Source organism: Balaenoptera physalus (genome assembly GCF_965194825.1).
Source record: "Balaenoptera physalus genome assembly, chromosome: 10".
In the NCBI taxonomy this organism is placed as follows: Eukaryota; Metazoa; Chordata; class Mammalia; order Artiodactyla; family Balaenopteridae; genus Balaenoptera; species Balaenoptera physalus.
Window position 1 is genome coordinate 29369973 of NC_138889.1, and position 24662 is coordinate 29394634.

Consider the following 24662-nt stretch of genomic DNA (forward strand, 5'->3'; position numbering starts at 1 on the left):
ATCAGACAAGAATTTCCTGATCCTCCTACCACCAAACCTAAAACCATCCACAAACACACAGCTTATACTTCTTCTCTCCTGAGATAATGGAAGGGTACATGTGTTCCTGTTTAAATCCTGTCATCCATGCAGTAGACCCTAACCCCTCTTCATATACTCTGGATAGGACTGACTTTCTGCAGTCTGCTCAGATGTGCCACTCACAACTTCTTCTCCTTTATCATTGGCCTTTTTTCCCTTGCCAACAACTCTTCCTAACTAGAATTTAAGTATTTAAGCATGCCAAACATTCTTCTATTTTAAACAGTTCCTTTGGAATACATACCACCTTTTATCACAGTAAAAGTTAAACCTCTTGAATGAATTGTCAAGGGAAAAGAAGAAGTCAGGATTTTATTAAACAGTGATAATTGGGGGAGATGTCAAAATATGACTGGTGTTTAGAATACAACCATTACTGTAAACCAGTTGAATAAGTCTTCCTGAACAGCCGAATTTCCAAATAGTTAAGGGTTTACCATTTAAGAAAAGAAACATTAATTATTATAGTCATTTTGAATACAAATGTTCCCAAACAGTGTTATAAACTGTCCTACCTTTTAAAACATAATTAACGCAATTTAGTCTTATCCTGATAATAGGGTGATTAATGGGACAATTATTAAAATGTGTCATAATTCATTAATGGCCCTCTCAAGGGCTAGTGGGTTCTATGCTAGCTATGTCAACCAAGATGTTTATGATTTTTCAATTCTTTACCTGCATTTTTCCATCTCATTCTTTGCTCTATATTAAGTCAGCTGTTGGTTCTCATTGTTATAAGCACTTCTTGTGGTACTCTTGTGTCCCCACTTCTAATTTGCTACTTTTATTATACTTCTGGTCTAAAATTCAATAGCCAAGTATATTAGAATTATATATAATATAAAAGTACAGCTTGGAGGCACCTTCTCCAGGTAATCAGTAAATAGTTGATAAATTTAGAGGAAAGACAAAAAAGCTACCCTATAGTCTATAAATACTAGATTAGCATCAAGAGAAAAGACTTAAAAAAAAAAACCTTTTTAAAATGATGACAGTAGAAGGACCTTCAAGATGGCAGAGGAGTAAGACATGGAGATCACCTTCCTCCCCACAAATACATCAGAAATACATCTACATGTGGAACAACTCCTACAGAACACCTACTGAATGCTGGCAGAAGACCTCAAACTTCCCAAAAGGCAAGAAAATCCCCACGTACCTGAGCAGGGCAAAAGAAAAAAGAAAAAACAGAGACAAAAGAATAGGGATGGGACCTGCACCACTGGGAGGGAGCTGGGAAGGAGGAAAAGTTTCCTCACACTAGGAAACCAGGCAGAGACTTGGGTGGCGGAGGGGGAAGCTTCAGAGCCACGGAGGAGAGTGCAGCAACAAGGGTGCAGAGGGCAAAGCAGAGAGATTCCCGCACAGAGGATCAGTGATGACCAGCACTCACCAGCCTGAGAGGCTTGTCTGCTCACCCAGCAGGGTGGGTGGGTGCTGGGAGCTGAGGCTGGGGCTTCAGGGGTCAGATCCCAAGGAGAGGACTGGGGTTGGCTGCGTGAACACACAGCCTGAAGGGGCCTAGTGTGCCACAGCTAATCGGGAGAGAGTCCAGGAAAAAGTCTGGAACTGCCTAAGACTCAAGAGACCATTGTTTTGGGGTGCGCAAGGGGAGGAGATTCAGAGCACCATCAAAACGAGCTTCAGAGACAGGTGCAAGCTGTGCCTATCAGCGCAGACACCAGAGACAGGCATGAAACTCTAATGCTGCTGCTGCAGCCACCAAGAATCCTGTGTGCAAGCACAGGTCACTATCCACACCTCCCCTCCCAGGAGCCTGTGCAGCCCACCACTGCCAGGGTCCTGTGATCCAGAGACAACTTCCCCAGGAGAACACATGGCACGCCTCAGGCTGTTGCAACGTCACACCGACGTCTGCTGCCACAGGCTCGCCCTGCATTCCGTACCCCACCCACCCCCCCAGCCTGAGTGAACCAGAGCCCCGTAATCAGCCACTCCTTTAACCCCCTCCAGTCTGGGTGAAAAAAAGATACCAGAGGGCGACCTACATGCAGAGGTGGGGCCAAAACCAAAGCTAAACCCCCAGGAACTTTGCGAACAAAGAAAAGAAAGGGAAATTTATCCATGCAGCCTCAGGAGCAGCGGACTAAATCTCCACAGTCAACTTGATGTACCCTGCATCTGTGAAATACCTGAAAAATGAATCATCCCAAAATTGAGGCTGTGGACTTTGAGAACAACTGTAGACTTGGGGTTTGTTGTATGCAACTGACTAGTTGCTGATTTTTATGTTTATCTTAGTTTAGTTTTTAGTGCTTATTATCATTGGTGGATTTGTTTATTGGTTTGGTTGCTCTCTTCTTTTCTTTATTACTTTTTTAAATTTTTTTACTTTAATAATATTTTTAAGATTTATTTTAATAACTTTATTTTATTTTATTTTTCTTTCTTTTTTTTCTCTCTTTTCTTCTGAGCTGTATGGCTGACAGGGTTTTGGCTCTCAGGCCGGGTATCAGGCCTGAGCCGCTGAGATGGCAGAGCCGAGTTTAGGACATTGGTCCACCAGACACCTCCTGGCCCCATGCAATATCAACCAGTGAGAGTTCTCCCAGAGATCTCCGTCTCAATGCTAAGACCCAGCTCCACTCAAAGACCAGCAAGCTCCAGTGCTGGACACCCCATGCCAAACAACTAGCAAGACAGGAACACAACTCCATCCATTAGCACAGAGGCTGCCTAAAATCATAAGTTCGTAGACACCCCAAAACACACTACCAGATGCAGTCCTGCCCACCAGAAAGACAAGACCCAGCCTCATCCACCAGACAACAGGCACCAGTCCCCACCAGCAGGAAGCCTATACAAGCCACTGAACCATCCTTACCCACTGGGGGCAGACACCAAAAACAACAGGAACTACTAACCTGCAGCCTGCAAAAAGGAGACCCCAAACACAGTAAGTTAAGCAAAATGAGAAGACAAAGAAATAAGCAGCAGATGAAGGAGCAAGGTAAAAACCCACCAGACCGAAAAAATGAAGAGGAAATAGGCAGTCTACCTGAAAAAGAGTTCAGAATAATGATAGTAAAGATGATCCAAACTCTTGGAAATAGAATGGAGAAAACACAAGAAACGTTTAGCAAGGACCTAGAAGAACTAAAGGGCAAACAAACAATGATGAACAACACAATAAATGAAATTAAAAATTCTCTAGAAGGAATCAGTAGCAGAATAACTGAGGCAGAAGAATGAATAAGTGATCTGGAAGATAAAACAGTGGAAATAACTACCACAGAGCAGAATAAAGAAAAAAGAATGAAAAGAATTAATAACAGTCTCAGAGACCGCTGGGTCAACATTCAACGTACCAACATTCAAATTATAGGGGTCCCAGAAGAAGAAGAGAAACAGAAATGGACTGAGAAAATATTTGAAGAGATTATAGTTGAAAACTTACCTATTACGGGAAAGGAAATAGCCACCCAAGTCTAGGAAGCACAGAGTGTCCAATACACGATAGGTCCAAGGAGAAACATGCCAAGACACATATCAATCAAACTATCAAAAATTAAATACAAAGAAAAAATATTAAAAGCAGCAAGGGAAAAGCAACAAATAACATACAAGGGAATCCTCATAAGGTTAACAGCTGATCTTTTAGCAGAAACTCTGCAAGCCAGAAGGGAGTGGCAGGACATAATTAAAGTGATGAAAGGTAAAAACCTACAACCAAGATTACTCTACCAAGCAAGGATCAGACTGAAATTTGATGGAGAAATTAAAACCTTTACAGACAAGCAAAAGCTAAGAGAATTCAACAACACCAAACCAGCTTTACAACAAATGCTAAAGGAACTTCTCTAGGCAGGAAACACAAGAGAAGGAAAAGACCTACAATAACAAACCCAAAACAATTAAGAAAATGGTAACAGGAATATACATATCAATAATACCTTAAATGTAAACAGATTAAATTCTCCAACCAAAAGACACAGACTGGCTGAATGGAGACAAAAACAAGACCCATATATATGATGTCTACAGGAGACCCACTTCAGACCTAGGGACACATACATACTGAAACTGAGGGGATATGAAAAGATATTCCATGCAAATGGAAATCAAAATATAGTTGGGGTAGCAATTTTCATATCAGACAAAATGACTTTAAAATAAAGAGTACTACAAGAGATAAAGAAAGACACTACATAATGATCAAGGGATCAATCCAAGAAGAAGATATAACAATTCTAAATATTTATGCATCCAATATACAAGCACCTCAGTACATAAGGCAAATGCTAACAGCCATAAAAGGGGAAATTGACAGTAACACAATCATAGTAGGGGAGTTTAACACCCCACTTTCACCATGGACAGATCAAGCAAAATGAAAACTAATAAGGAAACACAAGCTTTAAATGACACTTTAAACAACATGGACTTAATTGATATACAGAGGAAATTCCATCCAAAAACAACAGAACACACTCTCTTCTGAAGTGTTCATGGCACATTCTCCAGGATAGATCATACCTTGGGTCACAAATCAAGCCTTGGTAAATTTAAGAAAACTGAAATCGTATCAAGTATCTTTTCTGACCACAACGCTATGAGATGAGATACCAATTACAGGCAAAAAACTGTAAAAAATACAAACACATGGAGGCTAAACAATACGTTACTAAATAACCAAAAGAATACTGAAGAAATCAAAGAGGAAATCAAAAAATAGCTAGAAACAAATGACAATGACAAACGACAACCCAAAACCTATGGGATGCAGCAACAGCAAATCTAAGAGGGAAGTTTATAGCAATGCAATCCGACCTCAAGAAACAAGAAAAATCTCAAACAAACAACCTAAAGCAATTAAAGAAAGAAGAACAAAATAACCCTCAAAGTTTGCAGAAAGAAAGAAGTCATAAAGATCAGATCAGAAATAAATGAAAATGAAGGAAATGATAGCAGAGATCAACAGAAATAAAAGCTAGTTCTTTGAGAAGATAAACAAAATTGATAAACCATTAGGCAGACTCATCAAGAAAAAAAGGGAGAAGACTCAAATCAACACAATTAGAAATGAAAAAGGAGAAGTAACAACTGACACTGCAGAAATACAAAGGATCATGAGAGATTACTACAAGCAACTATATGTCAATAAAATGGACAACCTGGAAGAAATGGACAAATTCTTAGAAAAGCACAACCTGCTGAGACTGAACCAGGAAGAAATAGAAAATATAAACAAACCAATCACAAGCACTAAAATTGAAACTGTGATTAAAAATCTTCCAACAAACAAAAGCCCAGGGTCAGATGACTTCACAGGTGAATTCTATTAAACATTTACAGAAAAGCTAACACCTACCCTTCTCAAACTCTTACAAAATATAGCAGAAGAAGGAATAGTCCCAAACTCATTCTATGAGTTCTATGAGTCCACCAACACCCTGATACCAAAACCAGACAAAGATGTCACTAAGAAAGAAAACTACAGGCCAATATCACTGATGAACATAGATGAAAAAATCCTCAACAAAACAGTAGTAAACAGAATCCAACAGCACATTAAAAGGATCACACACCATGATCAAGTCAATGACCCTTTTAAGGGTCAAATATCACTAATAATTTTTTTCTACCTTTATTGAGATGATAATTGACATCTAACACTGTAAATTTAAGGTGTACAATGTGGTGATTTGATACTTACAAATTGCAAAATGTATTTATCACAATAAACTTGAGTTAACACATCCGTCACCATAACATAATTACCGTTTTGTTATTGTTGTTAAAGTGAGAACATTAAAGCTCTACTCTCATAGCAACTTTCAAGAATACAATACAGTATTGTTAACCAAAGACACCATGCTGTACATTAGATTCCCAGACCGTATTCATCTTATAACTGAAAGATTTTACCTTTGACCAACATTTTCCTCCACCCCTCATCCCTTGGCAACCACCATTCTACTTTTTATTTCTAGGAGTTTGATGTTTTTAGATTCCACACGCATGTGAGATCACACTAATTGTCTTTCTCTGTCTGACTTATTTCAGTTAGCATAATGCCTTCAAGGTTCACCCACACTGGTGCAAATGGCAGGATCTCCTCTTCTTTTTTCTTTTTTTAATGTCTAATATTCTTCTCTGTGTGTGTGTGTGTGTGTGTGTGTGTGTGTGTGTGTGTGTGTGTGTATCTCACATTTTCTTTGTCCGTTCATCCATCAATGGACACTTAGCATGTTTCCATGTCATGGTTTTGGTGAATAATGCTGCAATGAACATGGGGGTGCAAGTGTCTTTAAGATAGTGACTTCATCTTCTTTGGCTATATACCCAGAAGTGGAATTGCTGAATCATATGGTAGTTCTATTTATAATTTTTTGAGGACCATCCATACTATTTTCCACAATGGCTGTACCAATTTACATTCACACTAACAATGCACCAGCGTTCCTTTTTTTTCTCCACATCCTCATCAGCATTTGTTGTTTCTTCACTTTTTGATAACATGATTCAAACAAGTGTAAGATATCTCATTGCAGTTTTGATTTGCATTTCACTGAAGATTAGTAACATTGAGCATCTTTACATGTATTTGTTGGACATCTGCATGTCCTCTTTAGAAAACTTTGCCTATTAAAGTCTTCTGTCCATTTGAAATCAGATTTTTTTTTTGCTATTGAGTTATATATGAGTTATATTGAGGGTTTTTTTTTTTTTTGCTATTGAGTATTTTGGACATTAACCCCTTATCAGAGAAATGGTTTGCAAATATTTTCTCCCATTCTGTAGGTTGCCTTTTCATATGCTTTTCAGTTTGATGTAGTCCCACTTGTCAATTTTTGGTTTTGTTCCTTGTGTTTTTGGTGTCATATCCAAAAAAAATCATTGCCCAGACCAATGTCATGGCATTTTTCCCCCTATGTTTTCTCCTAAGAATTTTAGTTTTAGGTCTTACATTTAAGTCTTTAATCCATTTTAAGTTAATTTTTGCGAGAAGTGTAAGAAAGATGTTCAATTTCATTATTTTGCATGTGAATATACAGTTTTCCAAACACCCTTTATTGAAAAGATTATCCTTTCCCCATTAAGTATTCTTGGCTCCATTGTCAAATACTAGTTGACCATACATACATGCAGAGGTTTATTTCTAGGTGCTCAATTCTGTTCCAATGGTCTATGTGTCTGTTTTTATGCCAGTACCATATTGTTTTGATTACTACAGCTTTGTAATATAGTTTGAAATCAGGAAGTGTAATGCCTCTAAGCTTTCTTCTTTCTCAAGATTTCTTTGGCTATTTGGGATCTTTTGCAGTTCCATACAAACTTTAGAATTCTTTCTACTTTTTCTGTAAAAAATGACAATGGAATTTTGATAGAGACTGAACTGAATGTATAGATGGTTTTGGTTAGTATGGAAATTTTTATAGTATTAACTCTTCTGTCCATGTACACAGGATATCTTTTCATTTATTTCTGTCTTCAATTTCTTTCCTCAATGTCTTATAGCTTTCAGTATACAGATCTTTCACCTCCTTGATTAAATTTATTCCTAAGTATTTTATTGTTCTTCATGCTACTGTAATGGGATTGTTTTCTTTATTTCTTTTTCAGATAGGTCATTCATAGTGTATACAAATGTAATTGACTTTGGTGTGTTGATTTTGTATCCTGAGATTTTACTGGATCATTTATTAGTTCTAACAGTTTTTGGTAGATTCTTTAAGATTTTCTATATAGAAAATCATATCAGCAAAGAAAATTTTATTTCTTCCTTCTCAATGTGGATTCCTTTTATTTCTTTTTCTTGCCTAACTGTTCTGGCTAGCACATCCACTACTATCCTGAATAGGAGTGGTGAGAGTGGATACCCTTGTCTCATTTCTAATCTTAGAGTGAATGCTTCCAACTTTTCACTGTTAAGTATTTTGTTAGCTGTGGATTTCACATATATGATCTTTACTGTGTTGAGGTATGTTCTATCTATATCCAATTTCTTGAAAGTTTTTATCATGAAAGGATGTTGAATTTTTAAAATCTTTTTTTCTGATAGCTTGTTTTTAGTGTACAGAAATGCAACTAATTTTTGTATATTGATTTTGTATCCTGAAACTTTACTGAATTCGTTGATTAGTTCTAATGGTGTTTTGATGGAATAAAAAAAAATCAGTTTTCTATATATAATATCATGTCACTTGCAAACAGAGACAGTCTTACCTCTCCCTTTCCCTTTTGGTCCTTGGCTTTTCTTTGGTGGGAAGTTTCTGATTATTGAAAAAAAATTTCCTTACTTATTACTGATCTGTTCAGATTTTCTTTTTCTTCATGATTCAGACACGGTAGGTTGTATCTTTCTAGGAATTCATCCATAACACCTAAGTTGTCCAATTTGTTAGCATATAATTGTTCATAGTAGTCTCTTATGATCTTTGTATTTCTGTGGTATCAGTTGTAATATCTCCTCTTTCATTTATAATTTTATTTCAGTCCTCTCTTTTTTTCTTTGTAAGTCTAGCTAAAGGTTTGTCAATTTTATCTTTTCAAAAACCCAGCTCTTAGTTTTGTTGATCTTTTCTGTTGTGCTTATATTTCCTAGTTCATTTATTTCTGTTCTAATCTTTGTTATCTTCTTCCTTCTGCTAACTTTAGGCTTACCTTATTCTTTTTTTTTTTTTTTTTTAGCTCCTTAAGGTATAAAGTTAGGTTGTTTATTTGTTACCTTGTTTTCTTCTAAATGTAGGTGTTTACCATTATAAACTTAGCGTCTTAGCACTGCTTTGTTGCATTCCATAAGTTTTGGTATGCTGTATTTCGATTTTCATTTTTTAATATATTTTTTATTTCCCTTTTGATTTCATCTTTGGCCTATTGTTTGCTCAGGAGTGTGTTATTTAATTAAGGCTTATTTTGTGACCTAACATATGATCTATCCTGGAGAATGTTCCACGTGAACTTGAGAAGAAATGTCTTTATATAATAATAAAGGAGTCAACTCATCAAGAGGAAATGCTAATTGTTAATATATGTGCACCCAACTTCCTAGTACCTAAATATTGGGTTGGCCAAAAAGTTCGTTTGGGTTTTTCTGTACCAGCTTACGGAAAAACCCGAACAAACTTTTTGGCCAACCCAATATATTAACCAAATACTAACAGATCTGGAAAGAGTGATAGATAACAACACAGTAATACTAGAAGACTTCAATATCCCGCTTTCATCAATGGTCAGATCATCTAAATAGAAAGGCAATAAAGAAACACTGGGCTAGAACTAAACTTCAGGCCAGATGGACCTAACAGATATGTACAGAACATTTCACCCAACAGCAACACAGAAGAATTCTTTTTCTTTGACTTTAGAGTTTTATTATATTGTTATCTTGGAGAAGACTGTTTCAGATTGAAATTTTGGGGTGACCTATTAGCTTCATGAACTTGGATGTTTAACTCTCTCCCTAAGTTTGGGAAGTTCTCAGCCATTATTTCTTTAATTAAGCTTTCTGCCTCTTTCTCTCTCTCTTCTCCTTTGGGACTTCAATGATGCATAGATTGTTTTTGTTAGTGGTGTACCATAAGACCCACTGGCTTTCTTCATTCCTTTTCATTCTTTTTCTTTTTGCTTCTCTGACTGGATAATTTCAAATGATCTGTCTTCAAGCTCACTGATTCTTTCTTCTGCTTGGTCTAGTCGGTTGTTGAAGATCTCTATTGAATTATTTGGTTCAGTCACTGTATTCTTCAGCTGCAAAATTTGCTCGGTTCTTTTTTGTTTTCTATTTCTTAGTTGAACTTTCTATTTTGTTCTTGTATTGTTTTCCTGATATTGTTAAATTGCTTATCCAGTTCTCTTACAGCTCTCTGAGCATCTTTAGAGAAATTATTTTGAATTCTTTGCCAGATAATTCCTGTGTCTCCTTTTTGGGGAAGCCACTTACTGGAGATTTACTATATTCCTTTGGTGGAGTCTCTTTCACTGATTCTTCATGATCACTGTAGCCTTGTGCAGATATCTGAGCAACTGAAGAAGCAGGTACCTCTTCCAGACTTTATGGAATGACTTTACTAAGGGAAAATGTTCACCTGTGGGTGGGGTGAGGGCATGTGGTGGCACTGGGTTCAGGGGAGTACAGTGGCTTGTCAGCTCAAGTCACTGGGGTCTGAAGCATCAAAAACTGTGTGGTCCTTGGTAGGTACTGCAGGGGGTCCACAGATGCTGCAAGGGCTGTTGCGGTCTTCAGCAGCTAGGGACCAGGGCAAGTAGCAGTAGTGGCTGAAGCCAGAGGTGTAAACACACTCAGATGCAGGAGCCAGCTGCAGGTGCTTGTATAGTGAATGGCAGAGGCTGGTTGCAATCACACATGTAGTGGTGGTGGCCAGGGTAGGCAGCAAAGGCCAGAGTATACTATGGGTGTGCTGACAGCTGTAGGAGTCCCAACCATCAGCATTCAATACCATGGCTATTGGGTCTTGCCACAGGCAAGTGATGGGGATCGGGGTGGAGGTGTGCTAGTGCACAGCTAGTGGGACTAGCTGCAGGTGAGCACAGTGATACAGGCCAGTGACAGAAAAGAGAGACTGATCCAGGCCCAGAAGCACCTGCAGGGACCCTAGATGTTGGCATGCCCTTCTGTAGCTACACAGTCTCCCCCAGGGCATGCACATGGCAGTGGAGGCTGGGGAAAGGTGTCAGGTTGGCAGTGTGCAAGTACACATCTGGAAGGGCTAGCCCTGAGCACATACATGGTGGTGGGGGTCAGCCATAGGGTTCTAGGCTGGCATGTTGTACTCCTGCAGCTGCAGAGGCCTGGGCTGGCTGCAAGGGCAGTTCTCAGGCTCCAGGAGGTGGGTAGGGAACAGGAAGGGACTCGGTCAGCTAGCATCAGCAAATGAAAATACCTATGTGGTGAAAGCTGGTGAAATCAGCAAGTGTTTCACAGCAGCTGTGCTGGCCATTAGTTTCTTCAGTGGCAAATGTTTTGATTGTCTACAGAGTAGATCACTGGGAAACATGATCACTCCTGCCTAGTATACTCTGATTTTCTTCCTTGTTCCTAGCTTCTCTATATATCTCAGCTTTTCTGATCTCTAGGCAGGGTGAAACTGAAGTGGTACCTTCACGTGGTGCCACAAAACACTGGGGAGCTGGTCACTCACCCACTCTTCTTTTCCCTGCGAGGGGAACTCTTTTCACCTAGGGAAATCTCTCTTGGCATTGAGCAATACCAGCTTGGGCAATAGGATGATCCAGGCAAAGAGAAGCAGTCTTCCTTCCCTTTTTGTGCAGCCATTCTCAAGTTTTTTGTTCCACTACGTTGCTGAAGTTTCTTAAGTAGACTCTAGAACTCTCCCAGATCTGTTTTTACTCATGGTTAGCTACCTAACCATTGATCTTTCAGGGGTGACAGAGGGTGGGGTCTCTTACTCAGCCATTTTGGTGACATCCCACTGTATCTTTTATAATGTTCTAGCTTAGTAAACTTAAATTTTAAAAAGTTAAAGACTCAAGATGTTCCCAGAAACCGATCAAATATCTTCAATCACAATTACTGCCAAATCAATTAATAAGTAAAAAAAAATCCTTTACAATAAAATATTAAAAGACCTCATAATGTACAAATGAAACAAAAGAAAAAATACTATAAATTTGTATTCTTAAAGCAATAAACAATAGTGGTGAAATATGCAAAACACATAACAAGTCATGATTATTGTCTCATAATTCAATAAATCTAAGCCTCTTCAAACATGGTATAAGGAAAATACACAAACACCCTGACATGTTTTATTTTAAATTTATAACCATAAACCTCAGATGGACCTTCGGCACTGCCTGAGAATCCTACTTTATTTCACTCACTGGTTTTCTCAAAAACCATTTCACACTTTCTTCTCAAACCTCTAACACCCCTTCTTCACCGTCACTCTCAGCTGATACCTGAGTCCTTTCACTAAACTAACAGAGGCAATAAGAGGAAAACTAGGTCATTTTTCTACTACCACATTTACAAACCTACCTGTATCTGTGCCTCTCCTACTGATGGACAATAACCAGCTCCTTTCTAAACATACCTCTTCACTAACTATTCTCACATTCACTCTTGAACACATTATAATCAGGCTTTTCTCCTTGGGAGACCAAGGAAACCACACTTATGAAAGTCACCAGGGGAATTCCCTGGTGGTCCAGTGGTTAGGACTTGGGGCTTTCACTGCTGGAGATCAGGTTCAATCCATGGTTGGGGAACAGATCTCACAAGCTGCATGGCACAGCCAAAAAAAAAAAAAAAAAAAGTCAATGGTCACTTTTCCATCTTTGAAGATCTTACTCTATCTCTCAGAAACAGTTCACACAGTTATTCACAACCTCCTTCTTGTCCTCTCTGGTTTCTGAAACACTACACCCTAAGTTTTCCTTCTGGCTTTTCCTCGCTGGCTGTACTTTCTCAATCTCATTTGTTGGATCTATTTTGTCCTCTTCCAGACAGTGCTCAGCTCAGTCTTCAGACTCTCCTCATTAATAATTTCTTAACTCCCATGGCTTTAAGTACATTGAAATGTTAACAGTATCTAAGTCTACATGGGAGAACCAACATATACCCAGAAATCCATGGGCAGTCACTCCACACCACCACGTGAATGGCTAATGGGCATACTTCACGTGTCCATAAACAGTATTCTTCATCTCCCACCTCCTGAAAAACTGTCCCCCTGCAAAGTTTTTCTACTTCAATAAATGGCACCAGCATTGCCCCAAATCTTAATACTTCTCACCAGTTTACCACCCTAACCCAAGGCACTATCTGAATTAATTAAATACTCTCCTAAATATTCTCCCTGCTTCCACTCTTGCCTATCTACATTACCTTCTCAAAAGAGCCACCAGAAAAGTCTTTTAAAACATAAACCAGCAGTTTCCAGACTGGCATTTCAGGGGCTGAGAAGTCGCCACCCTATCACATCAACAAGTACAAAGCTGAACAAACTGAAAAATCGACAACTCTTTTTAGATCCATCATGAAAGTGATTGCCCCCAAAATTGGAGAGACAGTCAGGTGGATACAAAGAATCATAATTTATCTGTTCAGAAACCAGTGGTTCTGTGAGAACTAGTGCCAGGGTAGGAAAACCTAAACTGTAATTGATAAGTTGCAGGAGGCTCAATGTGGACAAATTTAAGAGTTAAAAATCCTAGGGGAATCCAGTCATAATGGGGCCTCTCAAACTTTTGTGAATTTTACCTCTTGGAGCTCTACCAGGGACTCAGAGTAAAGATCAGGAAAAAAATCCCCTATGACTTTCAACAGGGGGAAGGGAAAAGGAAACATTTTGAAATATACCAGGGCATTCTGTTTTACTTAAAAAGGCCTGCCCCTTAGTAGAAACTATTGTGCCAGAGTTTAACCTGCTGGGGTTTTGTCAGAGCCTAACCTACCTGAAGGAAGGGAAACATCCAACTCCAGCCCCTTCTAGCCATTCTATCCCAACTAAGTGGAAAAAGAACTGAGAAGTACTAGTGAAATTCACAGTCCAGGGGCATAGGCTCACAAAGAACAGATGGATAATGTAAGCAGAGAGATGAAAATTCTAAGAAATAACGGAAAAGAAATGCTAGAGATCAAAATCACTATAACAGAAATGACAAATGCCTTTGATGGATTTATTAGTGACTGGACAAGGCTGAGGAAAAAATCTCTGAGCTTGAGGATATGACAACAGAAACTTCCACAACTGAAAAGCAGAGATAACAAAGACCAAAAAACAAATAAAAAAACAAACAGAAGAGAATATACAAGAGCTATGAGACAACTACCAAACACAAATGAGGTCATGACACTGTCCTACTAAAAACTTTCAAATGGTTTCTCATCATTTAAAACAAAAACAAAAGCTCTACACCATGGCGTGAAAGACCCGACATGATCTGACCATTTCTTCTTCTGCATGTCTTTCCATTTCTCCCTCTATTCACAGTCATGTGTCATCTTGCTGTCTTTTAATGCTTGTCAAGTTTGTCTCTTCTTCAGATCCTCTGCATTTGTTGTTTCTTCTGCATGAATAGTCTTCTCCCAGATATTCACAGACCACTCCCCTCACTTTGTTCAGAAGCCTGCTGAAACATCATCTCCAGAGAGAGGCCGTCCTTCAGCATACTATTGAATAACATCCTATCTTCTTCTATTTTGTTTTACTCCCTACAAAAACATTTTCTATTTTGTGATATAATATTAATGTTATGTAATTTTTATATCATGTATTTGTTCACTTTCTGTCTCATTCACTAGAAATATAAGCTCCTCAAGAGGGCGAACTTTATTACTTTGCTACACCCAGCACCTAAAATAGTATCCAGCATAAATTAGGTGCCCGATAAACAACTTTTTAATTGATATATTATTTATTTATTTTTATATTAATTAAAAAATTAATAAGTTTTTAATGAGGTTTTTAAATCTTGTGTATAAACATGAATGGATTATGATAAAATTATTAAAACTATATTTAATTCAGACTTCCAAATACAATGATCTGCCCCATTTCATTTTTTTTTTAAACATCTTTATTGGAGTATAATTGCTTTACAATGGTGTGTTAGTTTCTGCTGTATAACGAAGTGAGTCAGCTAAACGTATACATATATCCCCATATCCCCTCCCTCTTGCGTCTCCCTCCCACCCTCCCTATCCCACCCCTCTAGGTGGTCACAAAGCACTGAGCAGATCTCCCTGTGCTATGCCGTTGCTTCCCACTAGCTACCTATTTTACATTTGGTAGTGTATATATGTCCATGCCACTCTCTCACTTTGTCCCAGCTTACACTTCCTCCTCCTCGTGTCCTCAAGTCCATTCTCTACATCTGCGTCTTTATTCCTATCCTGCCCCTGTTTTTCTTCAGAAACTTTTTTTTTTTTTAGATTCCATAGATATGTGTTAGCATATGGTATTTGTTTTTCTCTTTCTGACTTACTTCACTCTGTAAGACAGTCTCTAGGTCCATCCACCTCACTACAAATAACTCAATTTCGTTTCTTTTTATGGCTGAGTAACATTCCATTGTATATATGTGCCACATCTTCTTTATCCATTCATCTGTCGATGGACACTTAGGTTGCTTCCATATCCTGCCTATTTTAAATAGAGTTGCAATGAACATTGTGGTACGTGACTCTTTTTGAATTATGGTTTTCTCAGGGTATATGCCCAGTAGCAGGATTGCTGGGTCATATGGTAGGTCTATTTTTAGTTTTTTAAGGAACCTCCATACTGTTCTCCATAGTGGCTATATCAATTTAGATTCCCACCAACAGTGCAAGAGGGTTCCCTTTTCTCCACATCTTCTACTGCATTTACTGTTTGTAGATTTTTTGTTGATGGCTATTCTGACTGGTGTGAGGTGATACCTCATTGTACTTTTCATTTGCATTTCTCTAATGATTAGAGATGCTGAGCATCCTTGCATGTGTTTGTTGGCAATCTGTATATCTTCTTTTGGAGAAATGTCTATTTAGGTCTTCTGCCCATTTTTGGATTGGGTTGTTTGTTTTTTTTGATATTGAGCTGCATGAGCTGCTTGCATATTTTGGAGATTAGTCCTTTGTCAGTTGATTCATTTGCAAATATTTTCTCCCATTCTGAGGGTTGTCTTTTCGTCTTGTTTATGGTTTCCCTTGCTGTGCAAAAGCTTTTAAGTTTCATTAGGTCCCACTGCCCCATTTCTGAGAAGGAAATTTTCATGAAAATATGTCCTTCTTTCTGCAGTGAATTTCCAGACCCTAGAATATTTCTAGTATTTCCCCCAAAATAAAGAGAAGTAAAATTATCCTAATGGGCTACAGTTAAGATCCCATACAATTTTTTAATCATTTCTGTTTAACCCAAGTTTGTTTTACTCTCTGTGATATACACATACACACACTTGACACCTTGGTTACCTGTATTCTAGTTTTCATTAAGTTAATTTTTTTCACCAGGTAATATATTCACATAGTTAAAAGAAAAAGTCTAATAAGGTATACAGTAAAAAGGCTCCCTCCTGTCCCTCAGATCCCTAGGTTCAAATTCCCATCACCAATGCTGTCATAAGCAAGGAAGGGTAATTTGTTCTGTCAACTGCCAGACAGTAAATATTTTCAGTTCTGTGGGCTGTACAGTATCTGTCTCAACTATTCTCAGTTCAGCTGTTATAAAGCGAAAACAGCCTTAGACTACATGTAAACAAAGGTGCATAGCGGTATTCCAATAAAACTTTATTTGTAAATATAGGCAGTGAGCTGAATCTTTCCAGTGGGGTCAATCTCTAACTTTACATATGTCTCTTTGACAAAGAGTGTTAATGGTAATGTTTGAAGAGACTGCAATGGAAGGGTTTGCAAAAAAGAATGCTATTTTGAAATAAAAAAATTCATCCTACTACCCATGAAACATTGATATACATTTAAAAACACACAAAATTTTCATATAAACAGACTTAAGATTATTCCAAGATGCCTTCTTTATGATATATATTACTCCAAATATATATACCTTGTGGCATAATTATGAAGAACTAGTGTAACATCAAGATAAAACAGACTGGTCACCTAACTAGCAGCACACTGTCAACATTAAAGTCTGGCCCCAAACATTCCCTTAAATGGTAGAGCAAATATATAGTTAACATTTTCATGGAATACATTACAAAGTTAACCCAGAGTTCTTATTTTAAAATAAGAATTTTAAAGAATAAAAAAAACTGAATACCAAAAGTATACTCCCCACTCAAATCAATTCTAAAATGCACATTTCCAATATGTCTTACAAAGGATTTAATTTAATAAAACAAATCACGATTATAAAGAACTAGCTGTCTCTGAAAAGTAGATCATTGTAGACTGAGTAATCAGCTTCTCAAAATTCAAAGGTATCCTAGGAATATATCTTACCTTAGATGTCATTTTCATAAAATGTTTGTTTTGATTTTCTGCTGTTCCCATCTTTTCGTTCTTGACTAAATCATTTAGGCTTAGAATATCATCATCATGAAAGTATCTGACCCTTTCTTTTTCCTCATAGGTTGAAGCCTATGACAAAATGAACATTATTAGTTTAGTGAAAACATAAGTCTCGGAAGTATTTTAATGAATTATCTATAAATCTGATATTAAAAGTAAAAATCCCACTTTGTATCATAATCTTTCTTTCTAGTATATCCCTATTCTGTCTGCATCCACGTGGAAAAATTTCCATTAGAATAACACTCCCTACCTCTTCTGTCCCTTTACTTTTCCCTCTTCCCCAAGGATGGAAGTATGATAGTATCTGATTTCTGAGTTTTAAGGAAAGGACAGAATTGTTTTATGCCTTCTTCTCTCCTCTATGCTCTTCCCCTCCTTGTAGTAAAAATTCCCTACCACTGTGAAGGGAAGTCAGCAGTTACCCAGAGATCAAGTAAGCATATCAAAAACAAAAGTGAAGTATTAGCAAACCTACTTTAAACAGCTCTATCAGAAAAAAAGCTGATATTCTGATTCTCATCTAAATCAATTCTGGGTTTTCCTGTCAGTTGATTCCATACCTACACGTGGAAAAGAAAAGTGCTATGTACTGCCTACCAAATCAAATCTCTTCAACGCTGTTCTCACATTCCCTTATCCAAATAAAACCTGCTCTTCAATTTCTTTAGAACCATGTTCCCAATATATTTTCCCCACATTACTACCCCTGTCTTCACAAGCTTAAATCTCACATTCCATGACTTCAATCACTCTCTGGATCCAAACCCCCTTCTGGTCCTCTTATCCTTTCACTATACTCAGAAAACAAATCTCAATCCTGAATGAATGTGTCTATCTTCTTTACTCTTATACCTAGACTACTCAGTAGTAAGCAATTCAAAAGAGTATTCTATGCCATCTGGCAATGCATCTATGAATCCCTAGCCAGTTCTGTCATTTCATACAATTCAAACCTTTACTATTCTTCTCCCACATCTCCCTTCCAAACCCCTAATACGTCCCATTTCTTTAGGAGAGGTATCCATCCCATTTTTATTTTCTGAACAAATCAATTACTAGTTCTAGCAGCACAGGCACTCAACAGGCAGATAATAAACATTTGATAGAATTCTAAATGAACAAATCTTCTGTGGACCCAATTACCACTTATAAGATCTTTCAAATTTAAAACAAAAAATCTAACTTGGGAAAACTGAATATGTTGTTTTTGCCATTTTAAGAGCCTCAAGGTAGTGCTAAAAATTAACTGCTGCAGCTAGAAGACGGAAAAGAAAATTAAGGTTTACAAAGGATCTAACACAGGTCTATAGCACCAAGGTTTTCCCTAAGAGTTATGATAAGTATGTAAAAAGAAGCTAGAAACAATGTCAAAGAAATATACACTAAAATTAAAACTGCCTTAAGGGCTTCCCTGGTGGCACAGTGGTTGAGAATCTGCCTGCTAATGCAGGGGACATGGGTTCGAGCCCTGGAGCAACTAGGCCCATGAGCCACAACTACTGAGCCTGCGCGTCTGGAGCCTGTGCTCCGCAACAAGAGAGGCTGCGATAGTGAGAGGCCCATGCACTGCGATGAAGAGTAGCCCCCACTTGCCACAACTAGAGAAAGCCCTCACACAGAAACGAAGACCCAACATAGCCAAAAATAAATACATAAATTAATTAATTAATTAAAAAAGTAACTTACCATTAAAAAAAAAACTGCCTTAAAAATTCAATGTTCACAATTATTTGAAAACTGTTGTTGAATTAGAATTCACTTTGTAAAAGGCAGAGGATTATAACTAAAATAAAAGTAAGAACGTGATTTACTACCTTCTAATGTTTGCATTATTAAGCAACATTTCAGAAAATATTTTGAAGTAGAGTTGACCCTTGAACAATGCAAAGGTTAGGGGCAGTGACCCCCATGGAGTTGAAAATCTGACTGTAACTTTAGAGTCGGTCCTCGATATCTATAGTTCCACATTCACAGATTCAAACCACCACAGACTGTGCAGTACTATAGTATGTAATTTATTGAAAAAGTTCTGTGTATAAGTAGACCTCTGCAGTTCAAACCCATGTCGTTAAAGGGTCAACTGTAGTCTGATACAAAGGGAAAAAATGAATTCTGAATTAATAAACAAAAGACATATGTTAAACATACAATCAGTCTCTTCCTTCTTCCTCCTTTAGATTCCAGATGTTTTCGTGGTGTGTTCACAGGCCAGACTCTTCCAGAATGATCTGTTCTGACAAGGATCACTTCTTCCTGATCTTCATTCTGTGGAAAGATTTAGAGATAACAATTGTAATTATTGAGAAGAGTCTTGAAACATTATGTTTAATAGCCAAAAGAGCATAAAAATGATTCTAGTTTTCACATAATATTATGGATTACCTTAAGCCTCACGGACTTTCATTATCTACTATAATGTAAAGTGACCATAATCTTTTCATGGAAAAGTAAGGAAAAATATCTAAGCTTATTTAATTTTTTAAAACAATTACAGAAGCAAACTTCAAATATAGTTTTCCTTTAGACAATATTAAAAGATGACAAAGCACCAATATTCAAACAGGCATTCTATGAGAATGCCCATCACCTATGGAGCAGATGTCATATTTAATGAATGTTTCTTCAATTTAAAGATCCTGGCTTGCCTGAAAGATGGCGGAGTAGAAGGATGTAGGCTCAATCCTTATTACAGAAACACCAAAATCACAAGTAACTGAACAACCATCAACAAAAACACTGCTGAAACCTACCAAAAAAAACAAAGAAGAAGCCACAAAGATATGGTAGGAGGTGCATAATCGTGATAAAATCAAATCCCATAACTGCCGGGTGGGCAACCCACAAGCTGGAAAATAATTATACCACCAAATTTCTCCCACAGGAGTGAAAGTCCTTAGCCACACATCAGGCTTCCCAGCCTGCAGATCTGGCAACAGGAGGAGGAGCCCCCAGAGAATCTGGCTTTGAAGGCCAGAGGGGTTTGATCAGAGGAATTCCACAGTACTGGGGGAAATAGAAACTCCACTCTTAAAGGGCAGAGACAGGGTCTCATGTGCAATGTAAAAAAACAGCGAGCTCATAGAGACTGGGTCAGACTTACCTGTTAGTACTGGAGGGTCTCCTGCGAAGGCAGGGGACGGCTGTGGCACACTGTGGGGACAGAGACATCGGCAGGGGCAGCTCTGGCAAGTACTCATTAGTGTGAGCCCCCATGGAGGCTGCCATGTCATCCCCCTCCCCCACAGACATAACCCCATCCAAAAGCCTGTATGATCCAGTGCTGGGACGCCTCAGGCCAAACAACCAGCTGGGCAGAAACACAGCCCCACCCATCAGAAGACAGGCTGCTTAAAGTCTTCCTGAGCATGACCCAGCACAGAAGATGGACAAGACCCAGCTCTACCCACCATCAGGTAGGAAAAAGGCACTCCTAGCAGGAGGTGTATATAAGCCTCTAAGACAAACTCATCCAGCAGAGGTCAGACAGCAGAAGCAAGAAGAATTACGGTGCTACAGCCTGTAGAATGGGAACCACAAACACAGAAAGTTAGACAAGATGAGACAACAGAAGAATATGTCGCAGATGAAGGAATAAGATAAAACCCCAGAAGAAAAACTAAGTGAAGGGAGACAGGCAATCTACTGGAAAAAGAATTCAGAGAAATGATACTGAAGATGCTCCAAGATCTCAGAAAACCAATGAAGGCACAGAGTGAGAAAATACAAGAAATTTTTTTAAAAGACCTGGAAAAACTAAAGAGCAAACAGAGATGAACAATATAATAACTGAAATGAAGAATACACTAGAAGGAATCAACAGCAGAATAAATGAGGCAGAAAAACAAGTGACCTGGAAGACAGAATGGTGGAAATCACTGCCAGGCAACAGAATAAAAAAAAAAAAATTAAAAGAAATGATGACAGTCTGAGAGACCTCTAGGGTAACATTAGATGCAGCAATATTCTTATTATAGGGGTCCCAGAAGGAGAAGAGAGGGAGATAGGACCTGAGAAAATATTTGAAGATATGATAGATGAAAACTTCCCTAACATGGGAAAGGAAACAGTAACCCAAGTCCAGGAGATGCAGAGAGTCCCAGACAAGATAAAGCCAAGGAGGAACATGCTAAGACACATAATAATCACACGAACAAAAATTAAATACAAAGAAAAAAATATTAAAAGCAACAAGGGAAAAGCAACAATTAACATACAAAGGAATGCCCAAAAGGTTATCAGCTGGTTTCTCAGCAGAAACTCTGCAGGCCAGAGAGGACTGGCACTATATATTTAAAGCGATGAAAGAGAAGAACTTACAAACAAAAATACGCTACCCAGCAAGGCTCTCTTTCAGCTTCAGCAAAAAAATCAAAAGCATTACAGACAAGCAAAAGCTAAGAGAATTCAGCACCACCAGAATACCTTTGAACAAATCCTAAAGGAAATTCTCTAAGCAGAAAAGGTCACTAATAGAAACAAGAGAATTATGAATGAAAAAGCTCACCAGTAAAGGCAAACATAAAGTAAAGGTAGGAAATCATCTGCACACAAATATGATATCAAAACCAGCAACTGTGAGAAGAGGACAGCACAAATGGAGGATACTGTAAATGCATTTGAAATTAAAAGACCAGCAACATAAAACAATCTTGTTATATACAGACTGCTATATCAGATCCTCATGGTAACTGCAAAATGAAAATCTACAATAGATATACTCACAAAAAAGAAAAAGGAATCCAAAAACAACAATAAAGTTACTCAGTAAATGACAAGAGAAGAAAACAAAAGAGGAATGGTTAAAAAAAAAAAAAGACCTACAAAAACAAATCCAAATCAATTAAGAAAATGGCAATAGGAACACACATATCAATGATTACCTTAAATGTTAACGGATTAAATGCTCCAGCCAAAAAACACAGACTGGCTGAATGGATACAAAAACAAGACCCATATGCATGCTGCCTACAAGAGACCCACTTCAGATCTAGGGACATATACAGATTGAAACTAAGAGGATGGAAAAAGGTATTCCATGCAAATGGAAATCAAAATAAAGTTGGAGTAGCAATACTCATATCAGACAAAATAGATTAAAATAAAGACTGTTAAAGAAGACAAAAAACACTACATAATGATCAAGGGATCATTCCAGGAAGATATAACAACTGTAAGTATATATGCACCTAACACAGGAGCACCCCAATATATAAGGCAAATACTTGCAACCATAAAAGGAAAAACTGATATTAACTCAACAACAGTGGGGGACTGTAACACCCCACTTACATCAATGAACAGATCATCCAGACAGCAGACCAATAAAGAAACACAAGCCTTACATGACACATTAGACCAGATACACTTAATTGATATTTAGAGAGCATTCCATCCAAAAGCAGCAGAATACACTTTCTTCTCAAGAGCACATGAAGCATTCTCCAGGATTGACAATATGCTAGGTCACAAAGTGAGCCTTGGTAAATTTATGAAACCTGAAATCATATCAAGCATCTTTTCTGACTACAATGCTATGAGATTAGAAATCAACTACAAGAAAAAAACTGTAAAAAGCACAAACACATGGAGGCTAAACAATATGCTATTAAACAACCAATGGACCACTGAAGAAACCAAAGAGGAAATCAAAAAATACCTAGAGATAAATGAAAATGATTGCACGACGATCCAAAATCTATGGGATTCAGCAAAACCAGTTCTAACAGGGAGGTTTATAGCAATACAATGTTACCTCAGGAAACAAGAAAACTCACAAATAAACAACCTAACCTTATACCTAAAGCAACTAGAGAAAGAAGAACAAACAAAACACAAAGTTAGTAGAAAAAGAGAAATTGTAAAGATCAGAGCAGAAATAAATGAAATAGAAATGAAGAAAACAATAGAAAATATCAATGAAACTAAAAGCTGGTTCTCTGAAAGGATAAACAAAATTGATAAACCTTTAGTCAGACTCATCAAGAAAAAAAGGAAGAGGGCTCAAATCAATAAAATTAGAAATGAAAAAGGAGAAGTTACAACAGAACACAGAAATACAAAGTGTCATAAGAGACTACCTCAAGGAACTATCTGCCAATAAAATGGACAACCTAGAAGAAATAGACAAATTCTTAGAAAGTTACAATCTCCCAAGACTGAACCAGGAAGAAACAGGAAATACGAACAGACCAATCACAAGTACTGAAATTTTAATTATGATGAAAAAATCTTCCAAAAAAGTCCAGGACCACTTCACAGGAGAATTCTATCAAATATTTAGAGAAGAGTTAACATCTATCCTTCTCAAACTATTCCAAAAAATTGCACAAGAAATAGTCCCAAACTAATTCTATGAGACCACCATAACCCTGATACCAAAATGAGACCAAGACACCACAAATAAGAAAATTTCAGGCCAATATCGCTGATGAACAAAGGCACAAAAATCCTCAAAGTAATAGCAAACCGAATCCAATAATGCAGTAAAAGGATCATATACCATGATCAGTGTTGCAAGAATTTTTCAATATTTGCAAATCAAAGTGTGATACATCACATTGGCAAATTAAATAAAAAACGTATGATCATCTCAATAGATGCATGAAAAGGTTTTGGCAAAATTCAACACCCATTTATGATAACAATTCTCTAGCAAGTGGTTACAGAGGTAACATACCTCAACATAATAAAAGCAATTTATGACAAACCTACAGCCAACATCATACTGAAGAGTGAAAAGCTGAAAGCATTTCCTCTAAGATCAGGAACAAGACAAGGATGTCCACTTTCACCCCTTTTATTCAACATAGCTTTGGAAATCCTAGCCATGGCATTCTGAGAAGAAAAAGAAATAAAGGGAATATAAATTGGAAAAGATGAAGTAAAACTGTCACTGTTTGCAGATGACATGATACTATAGATAGAAAATCCAACAGATAATACCGGAAAACTACTAGAGCTCATCAATGAATTCAGTAAAGTTGCTGGATAAAAAAATAATACACAGAAATTTTTGTATCTCTATACACTACAATGAAAGATCAGAAAAACAAATTAAAGAATCAATGTCATTTACCATCATATCAAAAAGAATAAAATACCTAAAAATAAACCTATCTAATGAGAAAAAAGACCAGTACTTTGAAAACTATAAGACAATGATGAAAGAAAATTGAAGATGACACAAACAGATGGAAAGATATACCATGTTCCTGGATTGTAAGAATCAATACTGTCAAAATGACAATACTACTCAAGTCCATCTACAGATTGAATGCAATTCCTATCAAATTACCAATGGCTTTTTTTTAGAACTAAAACAAAACAAATTTTAATTTGGATAGAGACAAAAATGACCCCGAAGAGCCAAAGCAATCTTAGGAAGGAAAAACAGAGCTGGCGGAATCAAGCTCCCTGACTTCAGACTACACTATAAAGCTACAGTCATCAAAACAATATGGTATTGCCACAAAAAACAGAAATATAGATCAACGGAAGAGGATAGAAAGCCCAGAATAAACCCACATACATATGGTCAATTAATCTGACAAAGGAGGCACTACTATACAATGAAGGAAAGACAATCTCTTCAATAAATGTTGCTGAAAAAACTGGA

At 37.5% G+C, this 24662-nt stretch overlaps 1 protein-coding gene across 2 annotated transcripts in view; it reads right to left on the reverse strand.

Annotated features, from left to right (window-relative positions):
- The window catches only part of CWF19L2 (CWF19 like cell cycle control factor 2), a 193614-nt gene that overhangs the window by 49449 nt on the left and 119503 nt on the right, over positions 1–24662 (reverse strand). For both annotated transcript variants that reach the window (XM_082409913.1, XM_082409912.1), the window contains exons 11-12: positions 19196–19312; positions 16976–17113 (exon numbers count right to left, since the gene is read on the reverse strand). In XM_082409913.1, coding sequence (XP_082266039.1) covers positions 16976–17113; positions 19196–19312 — 255 coding nt within the window. The remainder of the gene's footprint in view (positions 1–16975; positions 17114–19195; positions 19313–24662) is intronic.